We start from the raw sequence: 14696 nt of genomic DNA, 5'->3' as shown, positions 1-14696 counted from the left end.
ATTCACAAGCTTGTTGAATTTCGTCTGACAACCAATGCACAAGTTTTTGTTATCACTCATAATGAACAACCATATGGGGTGCTGCGAAACGGACTATCACATGAGAAGTTTGTGAGTTGTTTACGCCAGCTAATTTTATCTTCTTTAAGTCAAGAGCTAAAACCTCCACCGTCAACACCTGACCTAAACAGTTGTTTGTCTCTCTCACAACCTTCAACGTCTTTTAATGAGAGGAAAGATGGCCCGACAGATGTTCCTGACATGATGGAGATGAGGTCTTTTCCACCACTGCCTGCATCTGCCGCAGTAAACCTCAGCAGTGGCCAGCAAGTTATGGATGTGGAAACTGGTGACAGCTTGAATATGGAGGATGATGCCCTGAATATGCCTCATGAGTCAAGTGAAAGTGTTGTTGGTTTCAGGAAGTCAGTGCTCAATATTTCAAGTGAGGTTGGTGAATTGAGTGATATTGACCCTTTACTTGGCTCTTCTACACCTGAAGCAGCGATGTCAAGTGTACATCGGAAACATTTTTTAGAAAAGGAATTGAACAAAAACAATGTAGACAAAACAAAAAATGTAAACAAAAACTTGGTAAATTAGAAAAATGTAAAAAAATTACCATCTTTCATCAAAATGTACAATACCTACCTACGAGAATTGACCTTTTAGAAATTGCACTTGATGAATTGAATCCCGATGTTGTTGCTCTTAGTGAGCACAGTTTGAACGAAAATGAAATTTCTCGGCTTAATGTATGTAATTACTCAGTAAGTTCTTTTTTTTGCCGTTCTAAAACTACACGAGGAGGGGTTATGGTGTTAACTAAAAATGGGATCAAAAGTAAAAATATAAGTAAATTTTCAATTGACAAATTAATAACTGAAAAGGAATTTGAATGTTGTGTTTCAGAAATTACCATTGCAAATGTTGATGTTGTAATTGTTTGCCTATACAGATCTCCAAATAATAGTTTAATCAACAACTTTTTTGAAAAACTGGACCAACTTCTGAATGTTCTCTGCAATAACTTTAGTAACATTATTATCGCTGGGGACATCAATATAAATATTTTAAATAATAATCTAACTTTAAAAAGTTTTAGAAATATATTAACTGAACATGGAGTGTATTATGCAGTTAATTTTCCTACTAGATTTAGTAAAGAAACTGCAACATCAATTGACAACTTTATAACCAATATTGATAAAAAATATATAAAAGTGGAGGGGATTATCACAGCAGTATCTGATCATGACGGGCAATTGATGGAAGTTGGTAATTTTTATGATACAGATAGCAATAAACATAAGAAATATAGAGAATTAACAAGAAAATTTAGCGAAAGTAATATTGAAACTTTCTTAAAACTTTTAGGATCAGAAAGTTGGATAGATGTTTATATGTCTGGTGTCAATGACAAGTTTCATACTTTCCATTCTATTTTTTTGCACTATTTTAACATTTGTTTCCCTAAAGTATCTAGTCTAAGACCTAATTGCATATCCAAAAACAATTGGTTGACAGAAGAGATTAAAAACGAAAGAATAGATTTAATTGAGCAAGAAAAGATATATAGAAAGAACAAACAAAATAATAACTTAAAGCAGCTAAAAATTAAAAAACGTGATCTTAAACTAAAAATTATTCAAGCTAAAAAAAGATTTTTTGATAACAAAATAAAATGTTCTAGTAACGTTAACAAAACAACCTGGAAGTTAATTAACATGCAAACTGGTAAAAATAAGAATCTAAAAGAAAACATTGTGTTGCTTGATAAAGAAAAACTGTTGTTGGATCCAGGTAGAGTTTGCAATGTTTTTAATAACTTCTTCATCAATGTTGTGGATCAGCAGATATCCCATGGTGATGAAGATGTGCCTAAATCCTCAAATTATTGTAATAGAGTTTGGAATCCAAATTTAAAAGTATTTCGATTCAGTCAAGTTACACAACAGCAAGTTAAAAAAATTGTCAGTTCATTTAATAATAAATATTCTACTGGTTTTGATGAAGTACCAATTGTAATAATAAAAAAAGCAATAAGGCATTTATTAAGACCGTTAACACACACAATAAACTCTTCTCTAATATCTGGTAAATTCCCAGATGAACTGAAAACGGCTAAAGTAATTCCTATTTACAAAAAGGGAGATCCTCAGGTGCCGGAGAGCTACAGGCCAGTATCATTATTATTGACGTTTTCTAAAATATATGAAAAAGTTGTTAATGAACAACTGTTAAATTATCTGTCGGGAAATGATCTTCTTGATAATCAACAACATGGTTTTCGTCCAGGCAGGTCAACAATTACTGCATCAGTAGAATTTGTGCAAAATTTAATAGAGGAATTAGATAAAGGTAATAGACCTTTAGGAATTTTTATGGATTTGACTAGAGCGTTTGACAGCGTAATTCATGACGAACTTATAAATGTTCTGGAAGATTTGGGCTTAAAAAATAAAGAAATAAATTGGTTTCACTCTTACATCAGTAACCGTAATCAATACGTTGAATTATCATACTTAATAAATAAAGACAAAATCAATTTTGTATCCGAAAAAAAGCTCATAAAGTATGGCGTACCACAAGGTTCAATTTGGGTCCCTTACTATTTATTTGCTATATAACAGGACTTTCTACAGTAGCAGAGGAAAACAAAATGTGTTTATACGCTGATGATGCAAGCGTAATTTTCAAAGGAAAGGATCCTAAGGTAATTGAAACATCATCTCTTAATTGTTTGAATAAAACTAACTCTTTTTTAACTAAAAAAAATTTGTTACTTAACCCTGGCAAAACACATTTTATACCCTTTAAAACACACCAATCGAAGTTTAATTTTCAATATGACATTAAGATAAATAACCAAAATATAATGGAGGTAGAGGAAACTTGTTTCCTAGGTCTAATAATAGATCAAAATTTAAGCTGGAATCAACATGTACAAACCATAATAAAAAAAGCATCATCTGGCCTGTACGCCCTTACGCAAACCTTTGTAACCAGGATACTTTAAAACAAATTTATTTTTCTTTAATACATTCCCATATAAGCTACGGGATCAGTGTATATGGAGCTACTTCAAATAAAAACCTTGAAAAAATTCTTATACTACAAAAAAAATCAATACGGTTAATTCTAAATTTACCATGGCAAGCAACCGTTAAACATTTATTTGCACAATTAAGAATTTTAACTGTTTACAGTCAATACATATACGATACAATAACTTACACAAAATTTAAAAATATACCTAACTATACCACTCATAGATATAATACTAGGAGTGGTATAATTTTTGAAAATCATAAATTAGAGCTGTTTAAAAAGAAAACTGAATACGCTGGTACACGCTGGGATACATATCAAGATGGCCGGCGGTAAAAATCAAACGAAGTGTCGTTCGTGCTCTAAAAACGTTACAAAAAGTAATAAATCTATATTTTGTTATGGAGTTTGTAAATTGTGGTACCATATAGCTTGTGTTGATATATCCGACGAAGAATTTACACTCTTCTTGAAGTTATTAGGCAAAGCAGTGTTCGTATGCCAAAAGTGCCGAGAGGTTATGGAGTCAGCAACTTGTACAATCAATAGTGAAGCTGCTTTGGAGGTTAATCACCATAGTACTAATGACGAAAGTTTGACTTGTTCAAGTCAAATTCGAATATTAACCGATGAAATTTTAAGTATTACAAACAATCAGAAGGCTATAACTTCTGAGCTTGGTAGATTGACTAATGAAAATGAGATGCTTAAAGCAGCTATTAAAAACCAATCGGAAGCCATCACGGATATTGTATTAAATTTGGACAATAAGGACTCTTATGCAAATAAATTAAAGAATAATTGAACTAGTGGCAATTTGGTAAGTAAAGACTTATCTGAACTATGCCTAGTTCCTGGAAAACATAGTCAGCCTGTATCCATAACTAAACCTAGGACTGATGCAGTTGGAGATGTAGGGCATAGTTTGAATTGTAATTATAATAAAAGAATACAATTTACTGATGGGCTAGTTGATTTAACTAGTACACCTAAGTTAAGCTCTGCGTTAGCTTATAAGGAGGAAGATGGTGAGTGGCTAGAAGTTAACAGTAGGTCAAATAGGAGGTCTAGGCCTAGTACAAATGTTACTGGGTCTATTCAGGTTAAACCTAATTCAGGCAGCAGAGGCCAAACTATATCAGATAAAACTAGAAATGGGTCTAATGGTAAAAAAAAATTTATCACTGGCACAGCGGCCGATGATAATTTATCCGTAGCAGAGAAGAAACTTTTTCTATTTGTATCTAGGCTACGTCCACATATTGAATCTAAAGACTTAGAGAAATATATTAAAGATAAGAAGGAAGCTGACTATATTGTGGAAAAATTAACTTCAAAGTTTCCTCAAGAATATAGTTCATTTAAAGTTGGAGTACCAAGTAGCCTCTATAATGAAATCTATCATTCAAGTTTTTGGCCTAAAAATATTTATGTTACTAAGTTTCTAACCAAGAGGCGGACACAGGCTGAATCTTTAAACGAGCAGCTAATGATACCATTAGAAAGGACATAGGCCTAAGCCCGGACATGGTCAACATGACTGATTTGGAATGTTTGAACTTGCCTAACTTAAAAATGTTTTATATTAATATTCAAGGTTTGCATAACAAAGTTGAACAGCTTGAAGAGATTTTAAAATCTGATAATTTTAATATTGTGTGCCTCAGTGAACATTGGTTACGCGATAATGAAGTGACTTATAATGTACCCGATGACTATTTGGTTGGTAGTGCATACTGCCGTGTGACACATATAAGAGGAGGAGTAAGTATACTTTTATCTAATAAATTTGTCACTGAGAAATTGAACGTAAATAAATTTTGTGAAGAATTACATTTTGAGGTGTGTGCTATCAGGCTGATTGAATTAAATGTCATTATTATTTCTCTGTACCGTTCCCCTGAAGGTAAAGTAAATGTCTTTCTGGACAAGTTAGATCAACTTCTGAGATTTTTAATCAGACTTAGGCCTAAATGTAAAGTAATAATTTGTGGAGATATTAATGCTGACTTTGATATCCGAAACACCTCAAAACCTAGTGTAAATGACTTTTTGAACTGTCTCCGGCAATATAATTTGTTTTGTGTAAATAATTTGCCTACTCGTGGAGAAGCCTGTTTGGACAATGTTATTACTGACCTCTGCCCTAAAAATTACGAGCTGCATATTTTTGAACCTTTGTTGTCAGATCATAAGGCTATTCAAATTATGGTTTGGTTGGCGGAGAATAGGCCTATCAATAAGAAGACTGATGGCCCCGGTAAAATAAATTCAAGTAGGCCTTCGATTCAATTTGCAAGAAGGTATACAACTGTGAACCTGGAGGGGTTTAAATACTGTTTAAGTAAGGTAGACTGGAATTTTATTGCTCCTCAGAATTGTAACTTAACAGCAGAAGAAACTTTTGATTTGTTTTATAATACATTTTTAGAAATTTTTAATCAATGCCATCCAATGCAAGAGATAAAGATTAATAAACCTAATAATAGAACTAAAAAGCAAAATTTAAATTGGTATACCCCAGAGCTAGAGAACATGAAAAAGCAAATTTTGTGTTGTCATGACATTTATAATAGAACGAATAATGATAATTTACTCAACTTGCTGAGAACTCTTAGAAGGCGCTATAGACTGGCTATTAAAGAAGCAAAGAGACAGAGTAATGAAGATTACATAGAAAATTCAGTCAATAAATGTAGAGCAGCATGGACAATCATTAACAAGGCATCGGGGAAGGAAACCCTACGCAGTCGGTCCAGTAATATTCTGCCTGATGAATTCAACTCACACTATGTGACAGCTATTGAAGAGATCAGTGCCAAAGTGAAAAGTTCTGTGAATAGTGCAAATCAATGTCTTAATAAGTTATTGCCTCCATTTGAGGAGTGTGTTTTTTGTCCTGTCACTGTAGATGATGTTCGTAAAATTGTTTTATCTCTAAAAAATTCCCATTCTAAAGATGTGTATGGATTGAGTAGTATTTTAATTAAGGCTGTTATTGATTATATAATTGAGCCTTTGACATATTCTATTAATTGTTGTGTATTGGAAGGGATTTTTCCAACATGTTTAAAATTTTCAAAAGTTGTACCTGTGTATAAGAATGGCTCACTTGATTGTCCGAATAATTATAGGCCTATCTCATGTGTACCAATCTTGTCTAAGGTAATTGAGAAATTACTTAAACATCAAATATGTATTCATTTTGAAAATCTCAAATTATTTAGTTCTAGTCAATTTGGTTACCGCACTGATTGTTCAACGGTTAAAGCTGTAAATACTCTTGTAAATAATGTTCTCTTAGCTTTGGAAAATAATTGTTGGGCTCAGATCACACTTTGTGATCTGAGCAAAGCATTTGATTGTGTTAGACCTGATATACTGGTGAACAAATTGGAATTCTATGGGTTTCGTGCAAAGAATTTGAACATGTTAAGGTCCTATCTTGCAAATCGCAAACAGGTTGTTATGGTTAATGGAGCTTATTCCCAAGTGGCTGATATAAATATAGGTGTGCCACAGGGATCTGTGTTGGGTCCTGTTTTGTTTATTATATTTATTAATGATTTAAGTTTTAATGTCTCTAGTTTTACTACTATATATGCTGATGATACCACTTTGTTAAATAGTCACACAAATTTGCTTTACTTAAACAACTTGGTAGAGACTACAATGAATGAAACTGTTAACTGGTTTAATGTAAATGGTCTCTATTTAAACGCAGAAAAAACAAAACAAATGTTAATAACTCTTAAGATTATTAATAGGCCTATATTTGAATCTGAAGTTTTTGTTAAGTTATTGGGGATAATAGTGGACAACAGGCTATCTTGGAAACAACACATTGATTATGTATGCAAGAGATTATCTAGGGTTATTTACTTATTGTGTAATTTAAAAAAAATAGTATCACAAAGGTATATAAAAATGGCCTACTTTGCATTTTTTGAAAGTATTATTAGATATGGTTTAATAATTTGGGGTAATGGTACAGGCATTGATCAGGTGCTAGTAATCCAAAAGAAGGCTGTGAGAATTTTAGCGGATGCACCTGTGTTAGATCATTGTAAACCTTTGTTTGTAAATATTGGTGTTTTAACTGTTATAAATCTGTATATTTATGAGGTATTAGTAGATGTAAGAAAAAAGTCACACATGGTTTTGAAAAGAAATGATGTTCATCACTATAATACAAGAAATAAAGATAAGTTAAATGTAGATAGAGCTAGATTAGGTAAAACCATGAATTACCAAACAACCTTAGGCATTAAAATGTTCAATTTGTTACCTTATGCTGTTCAAACTTTACCATGTCAAGTTTTTAATAATAAATTGTATTCTTGGCTAAAAAATAGACCTTTCTATAATATTAATGAATATTTTAGCTGTGAGATCGTTCATAAGGATTTTTAACTTTAGATTAGGCTAGTAATTTAAGCCTTAATATTTGACGAAGCCTATTGTAATTTTATTGAAAATTATTAATGGCCAATAAATTGTCTATTGTCTATTGTCTATTGTCTATTGTCTATTCAATACATTCCTATTGACATAAAAAAATTGAAGGAATCAATCCGTTTAGAAATAAATTAAAAAATTATCTCATATCACGATCATTTTATTCTTTTGAAGAATTTTTTGAGGGCTTGGGCCATTAAACAAAAATAAAAATTGAGTTGATTTTAGTTGCTAAAATTAACAATATTTATGTTAAGTTAACATAAGATTTTAGATAGGTTAACCTGTATCTGTGATGATATTAGTCTATCTGTATTTGTGACACTATTCTGACTGTATTTATAATATTACAGCTTTGAATAAAGATCTATGACTATGACTATGACTAATTTCTTAATAAAATTAAGGTTTTAGATTTTTAAAAGCCACACCAATTAAATCATCTAGGATGAACTCTTATCAATTAATACTTATTTTAAATGTACCTTTCTTGTGTAATACCCATTTTCCATGGGTGGTTGTTGCTATATATCCAAATGTTTCGAGTGCCACTAACACCAAATTTTGATCTGCGTCTTCCTGGATAGTTCTAAAAATAGCTGTCATGGCTTCTGGGTAGTCATGAAAAGTTTCCTGGGGTCTCAGCTGTGCAACATTTCCAAAAAATTTCACCAAACCTGCAATACAACAAATTTATTTACTATCACAGTTGTTACTATTGTCACAGTTGTTACTATTGTCACAGTTGTTTACCCATCCTGTAACAAATTATTTCAATGTTTCTGGGAAGACTAATGGCTCAATTCAAATGTACTTTTACAACATATATTACTTAAAAATCATTAACATAAACAACTCAATAAATGTTGATCCATGATGGATAGCTTGTTATCTTGGGGATCAAGAACGTATTTCTATAAAAATTTCTTGGAATCAATTGTTTTAACTCTTCTGCTCCCAAGCGGTATAGTGACATCTTGTGTACGCTCTAAGAGTGAATGTGTCACATACTAAAACACTATGGTTTTACTATACAATGTCAAAGGGGATAAAACAAATTGCTATTTCAATTGATATTTTTATTTTATTTTTTATGATACAGAAAACTTTATTCATGAACATCAACTTCAAAACAGGCGTCACATGGTTAAAGTGAAGAAACAATACAAGAGAAATTGTTTATTATCAGTTTGTTGTGGTTGTGATTCACATGGTCTAGGAACACAGATGGTATTTTTTTTCTTCCCAAGCCAGCAACACAATTCTGCTTTAAACTTCCATTTTCTTAAGTTCAGGAGGAAGCAGTCATGCTCCATTGTATAATGGTTTTTTGGCAATTAATGCAGTTGCAAAAACCGGTAGATTAACAGTGCATTGCTGAGCTGATAATATATAATATCAATATCTACGCTCCATGAAAGACTAAAGAATTAATACCAGTTCTAAGTATTTTATTCTCCTTCAACTAAAAGTGGGGAATTTCCAGAGAAGCTTAAAACTTTAATAGAAAGTAATTTAAGAATTACTTTACTATATTGATATTATCTGTATTAGATAAATATTATCTGTATTAGATAAAATAATTGAAAGGTATTTTGGGGATTATTTAACAAAATATTTGGCAGAAAACAAGATTATAACATTAATTCAATAAGCTTATCAAAGAGGTAAAAGTACCAATAATCTATTGATGTTTCAGACTTTCCAAATAACAGATTAAATGAGAAAAAATACATACTTATGACTTTTGTTGATTTTTTGATATTTTATGATATTTTTTATATTTTATATGTTTTATATTAATTAGATATACAAATGCTACACTTGTTATCATTTTCTGTGTAAAGATTTATTTTGTATTTCATTATTTGTGTGTGGAAATAAACGTGATTTGATTTGATTTTTCAAAAGCATTTGAGTCCGTAAAGCATCGTTAAATATTTTAAATACATAGAAAAATGGAATTAATGGATATTTGAAAGATTGGTTCAGAAATTATTTAGAAAATAGGAAATTAGTAGTTAAAATCATGGACACATATAGCAGAGTATATTGGGACCAATACTACATTTGTTGTACATGAATAAAATACCAAATTTGATTAAATATGCAAAAGTAAACATGTACACAGATGACACTGCCCTTGTAGTAGACCATAAAAATGTATTGGAAGCAGAAAAACAATTACAGCATGACTTTACCAAGCTAACAATATGGTGCCATGATTAGGGAATGGTTACGAATGGAAAAGAATAAAACACCATGCATATTCATTCCCCAAGAATAAGTAGTACCCAAGCTAATTAATATAAAACTGCATACATATTCTTGTCTACATGATTGTTTATATATTAATAATGTCTGTAGTTGTGATGTGTTAGAACAGGTCGTAAACTTTTGTTATTTAGAAGTAGCAACAGACAAACATTTTAAATGAAATTTTCATATAAATAAAATATGTTAACGATTAAGATTGTCTGGGAATATTCTACTATTTAAAACAATATTTGCCATATAATACTTTGCCACATATATATGTGCGTGCGCGTACATGCACACACACACACACCTTAATGTGAATCAATTATAAGATATGGAATTAGATCATGGGGAAGTGCAGTAGTACAAGTAGAAGACTTACAAAGGATTCTGAAAATTATACTGCCTGAGCATATGAGACATTGCATATACTGCCTGAGCATATGAGACATTGCATATACTGCCTGAGCATATGAGACATTGCATATACTGCCTGAGCATATGAAACATTTCATAAGAGATCACAGTGATTCATATCCTGCAAACTTTGCCAGTCAAAAATTATTCTTTTTCATTAATGATATTGATTTTTATTTTTCCCTTGAATATAAGACTATTAACATTCACAAATATTGTTCTAGAAACAATACTATATATTTATTTATATTTTCAACGGTAAAAAACCACAGTTACAAAAGGTTAGAAATTGGTAATTACTATATCATTAAAAACATAAAACAATAATTGTAAAAAAGTCAATATGTATAAAAACATGAACTTTAACCAAAATTTATGTAAATGAGCATGTAACGCATGTTGCAAAATATAGTTAGCATAAGTGATAAATAATTTAGCAATTCCTTACTCTAATTGTAGCTGATTAGACTTTCCAGTGTTGCACTAAAATTGCATTGCACAAGAAAGAGATTGTCAATAACATTGCATCGCACAAGAAAGAGACTGTCAGCAACATTTCATTGCATGAGACAGAAACTGTCAACATTGTATCACTCGTGGCAGACAGCGACTGTCAGCAAACATTTCATTGCATCAGATAGAAACTGTCAGCAACATGAGGCAGAAACTGTCAGTAACAATGCATCACACATGGCAGAGACTGTCAGCAACATTGTATCACACGAGAGACTGTCAGTAACAATGCATATTTATGTGGCATTTCTAGATGTGAATCCTTTGGGGCTATCTTGCAATGGGTTCACACTGAACATCCGGGTCTGAGAAAAAGCAGTACACCACATTTGGTAGTTTAGAAAAGGGTGGTAAATTTCTCCAGGAGGACCTGATTGGTTGCTTTCGAGGGTTGGTAGAACTGCTAAAATCGTAGACTGGTCGGCCTCATGGTGTGCTACCAGGGTGCACAAAAGAACCGTGAGGCTTAAGTACATGGCAATAGGCTCCCCATAGAAGAAGAACAATGCATCACACATTGCAGAGACTGTCAGTAACGTTACATCACACGTGAAAGACAGCAACTGTCAGCAACATTGCATTGCATGAGATAGACTGTCAGCAACATTGTATTGTACAAGATAGACTAGCAACAAAATAATATCACACAAGGCAGAGACTGCCTGGAACATTTAATGTTACAAGATAGAAACTGTCAGCAACATTGCATTGCACAAGAAAGACTAGCAGCAAAATAATATCATATAAGGCAGAGACTGACTGGAACATTTCATGTTACAAGATAGAAAATGTCAGCAACATTGTATTGCACAAGAAAGACCAGCAGCAAAATAATATCATATAAGGCAGAGACTGCCTGGAAAATTTCATGTTACAAGATAGAAACTGTCAGCAACATTGCATTGCACAAGAAAGACTAGCAGCAAAATAATATCATATAAGGCAGAGACAGCCTGGAACATTTCATGTTACAAGATAGAAACTGTCAGCAACATTGCATTGCACAAGAAAGACTAGCAGCAAAATAATATCATACAAGGCAGAGACTGCCTGGAACATTTCATGTTACAAGATAGAAACTGTCAGCAACATTGTATTGCACAAGAAAGACTAGAAGCAAAATAATATCATACAAGGCAGAGACTGCCTGGAACATTTAATGTTACAAGATAGAACCTGTCAGCAACATTGCATTGCACAAGAGAGACTAGCAGCAAAATAATATCATATAAGGCAGAGACTGCCTGGAACATTTCATGGTACAAGATAGAAACTGTCAGCAACATTGCATTGCACAAGAAAGACTAGCAGCAAAATCAATAAGGCAGAGACAACATTTCATGTTACAAGATTGTCATAATATCATATAAGGCAGAGACTGCCTGGAAAATTTCATGTTACAAGATAGAAACTGTCAGCAACATTGCATTGCACAAGAAAGACTAGCAGCAAAATAATATCATATAAGGCAGAGACTGTCTGGAAAATTTCATGTTACAATATAGAAACTGTCAGCAACATTGCATTGCACAAGAAAGACTAGCAGCAAAATAATATCATACAAGGCAGAGACTGCCAGGAACATTTAATTTTACAAGATAGAAACTGTCAGCAACATTGCATTGCACAAGAAAGACTAGCAGCAAAATAATATCATATACGGCAGAGACTGCCTGGAACATTTCATGGTACAAGATAGAAACTGTCAGCAACATTGCATTGCACAAGAAAGACTAGCAGCAAAATAATATCATACAAGGCAGAGACTGCCTGGAACATTTCATGTTACAAGATAGAAACTGTCAGCAACATTGCATTGCACAAGAAAGACTAGCAGCAAAATAATATCATATAAGGCAGAGACTATCTGGATCATTTCATGTTACAAGATAGAAACTGTCAGCAACATTGCATTGCACAAGAAAGACTAGCAGGAAAATAATATCATACAAGGCAGAGACTGCCTGGAATATTTCATGTTACAAGATAGAAACTGTCAGCAACATTGCATTGCACAAGAAAGACTAGCAGCAAAATAATATCATACAAGGCAGAGACTGCCTGGAATATTTCATGTTACAAGACAGAAACTGTCAGCAACATTGCATTGCACAAGAAAGACTAGCAGCAAAATAATATCATATAAGGCAGAGACAGCCTGGAACATTTCATGTTACAAGATAGAAACTGTCAGCAACATTGCATTGCACAAGAAAGACTAGCAGCAAAATAATATCATACAAGGCAGAGACTGCCTGGAACATTTCATGTTACAAGATAGAAACTGTCAGCAACATTGCATTGCACAAGAAAGACTAGCAGCAAAATAATATCATATAAGGCAGAGACTGCCTGGAACATTTCATGTTACAAGATAGAAACTGTCAGCAACATTGCATTGCACAAGAAAGACTAGCAGCAAAATAATATCATACAAGGCAGAGACTGTCTGGATCATTTCATGTTACAAGATAGAAACTGTCAGCAACATTGTATTGCACAAGAAAGACTAGCAGCAAAATAATATCATACAAGGCAGAGACAGCCTGGAACATTTCATGTTACAAGATAGAAACTGTCAGCAACATTGCATTGCACAAGAAAGACTAGCAGCAAAATAATATCATACAAGGCAGAGACTGCCTGGAACATTTCATGTTACAAGATAGAAACTGTCAGCAACATTGCATTGCACAAGAAAGACTAGCAGCAAAATAATATCATATAAGGCAGAGACTATCTGGATCATTTCATGTTACAAGATAGAAACTGTCAGCAACATTGCATTGCACAAGAAAGACTAGCAGCAAAATAATATCATATTAGGCAGAGACTGCCTGGAACATTTCATGGTACAAAATAGAAACTGTCAGCAACATTGCATTGCACAAGAAAGACTAGCAGCAAAATAATATCATATACGGCAGAGACTGCCTGGAACATTTCATGGTACAAGATAGAAACTGTCAGCAACATTGCATTGCACAAGAAAGACTAGCAGCAAAATAATATCATACAAGGCAGAGACTGCCTGGAACATTTCATGTTACAAGATAGAAACTGTCAGCAACATTGCATTGCACAAGAAAGACTAGCAGCAAAATAATATCATATAAGGCAGAGACTATCTGGATCATTTCATGTTACAAGATAGAAACTGTCAGCAACATTGCATTGCACAAGAAAGACTAGCAGCAAAATAATATCATACAAGGCAGAGACTGCCTGGAATATTTCATGTTACAAGATAGAAACTGTCAGCAACATTGCATTGCACAAGAAAGACTAGCAGCAAAATAATATCATACAAGGCAGAGACAGCCTGGAACATTTCATGTTACAAGATAGAAACTGTCAGCAACATTGCATTGCACAAGAAAGACTAGCAGCAAAATAATATCATACAAGGCAGAGACTGCCTGGAACATTTCATGTTACAAGATAGAAACTGTCAGCAACATTGCATTGCACAAGAAAGACTAGCAGCAAAATAATATCATATAAGGCAGAGACTGCCTGGAACATTTCATGTTACAAGATAGAAACTGTCAGCAACATTGCATTGCACAAGAAAGACTAGCAGCAAAATAATATCATACAAGGCAGAGACTGTCTGGATCATTTCATGTTACAAGATAGAAACTGTCAGCAACATTGCATTGCACAAGAAAGACTAGCAGCAAAATAATATCATACAAGGCAGAGACAGCCTGGAACATTTCATGTTACAAGATAGAAACTGTCAGCAACATTGCATTGCACAAGAAAGACTAGCAGCAAAATAATATCATACAAGGCAGAGACTGCCTGGAACATTTCATGTTACAAGATAGAAACTGTCAGCAACATTGCATTGCACAAGAAAAGACTAGCAGCAAAATAATATCATATAAGGCAGAGACTATCTGGAATCATTTCATGTTACAAGATAGAAACTGTCAGCAACATTGCATTGCACAAGAAAGACTAGCAGCAAAATAATATCATATAAGGCAGAG

General features: G+C 33.0%; 1 protein-coding gene across 13 annotated transcripts in view; it reads right to left on the bottom strand.

Moving 5' to 3' along the window:
• The window catches only part of LOC124360942 (26S proteasome non-ATPase regulatory subunit 5-like), a 107500-nt gene that overhangs the window by 57678 nt on the left and 35126 nt on the right, over positions 1–14696 (bottom strand). For all 13 annotated transcript variants that reach the window (XM_046814966.1, XM_046814975.1, XM_046814977.1 and 10 more), the window contains one exon: positions 7995–8186. In XM_046814966.1, the coding sequence (XP_046670922.1) occupies positions 7995–8186 (192 nt within the window). The remainder of the gene's footprint in view (positions 1–7994; positions 8187–14696) is intronic.

The sequence above is a fragment of the Homalodisca vitripennis genome, chromosome 4 (genome assembly GCF_021130785.1).
Source record: "Homalodisca vitripennis isolate AUS2020 chromosome 4, UT_GWSS_2.1, whole genome shotgun sequence".
Taxonomy (NCBI): domain Eukaryota; kingdom Metazoa; phylum Arthropoda; class Insecta; order Hemiptera; family Cicadellidae; genus Homalodisca; species Homalodisca vitripennis.
The sequence above is the reverse complement of the archived record's forward strand: the minus strand, read 5'-3'. Positions and strand labels throughout refer to the sequence as shown.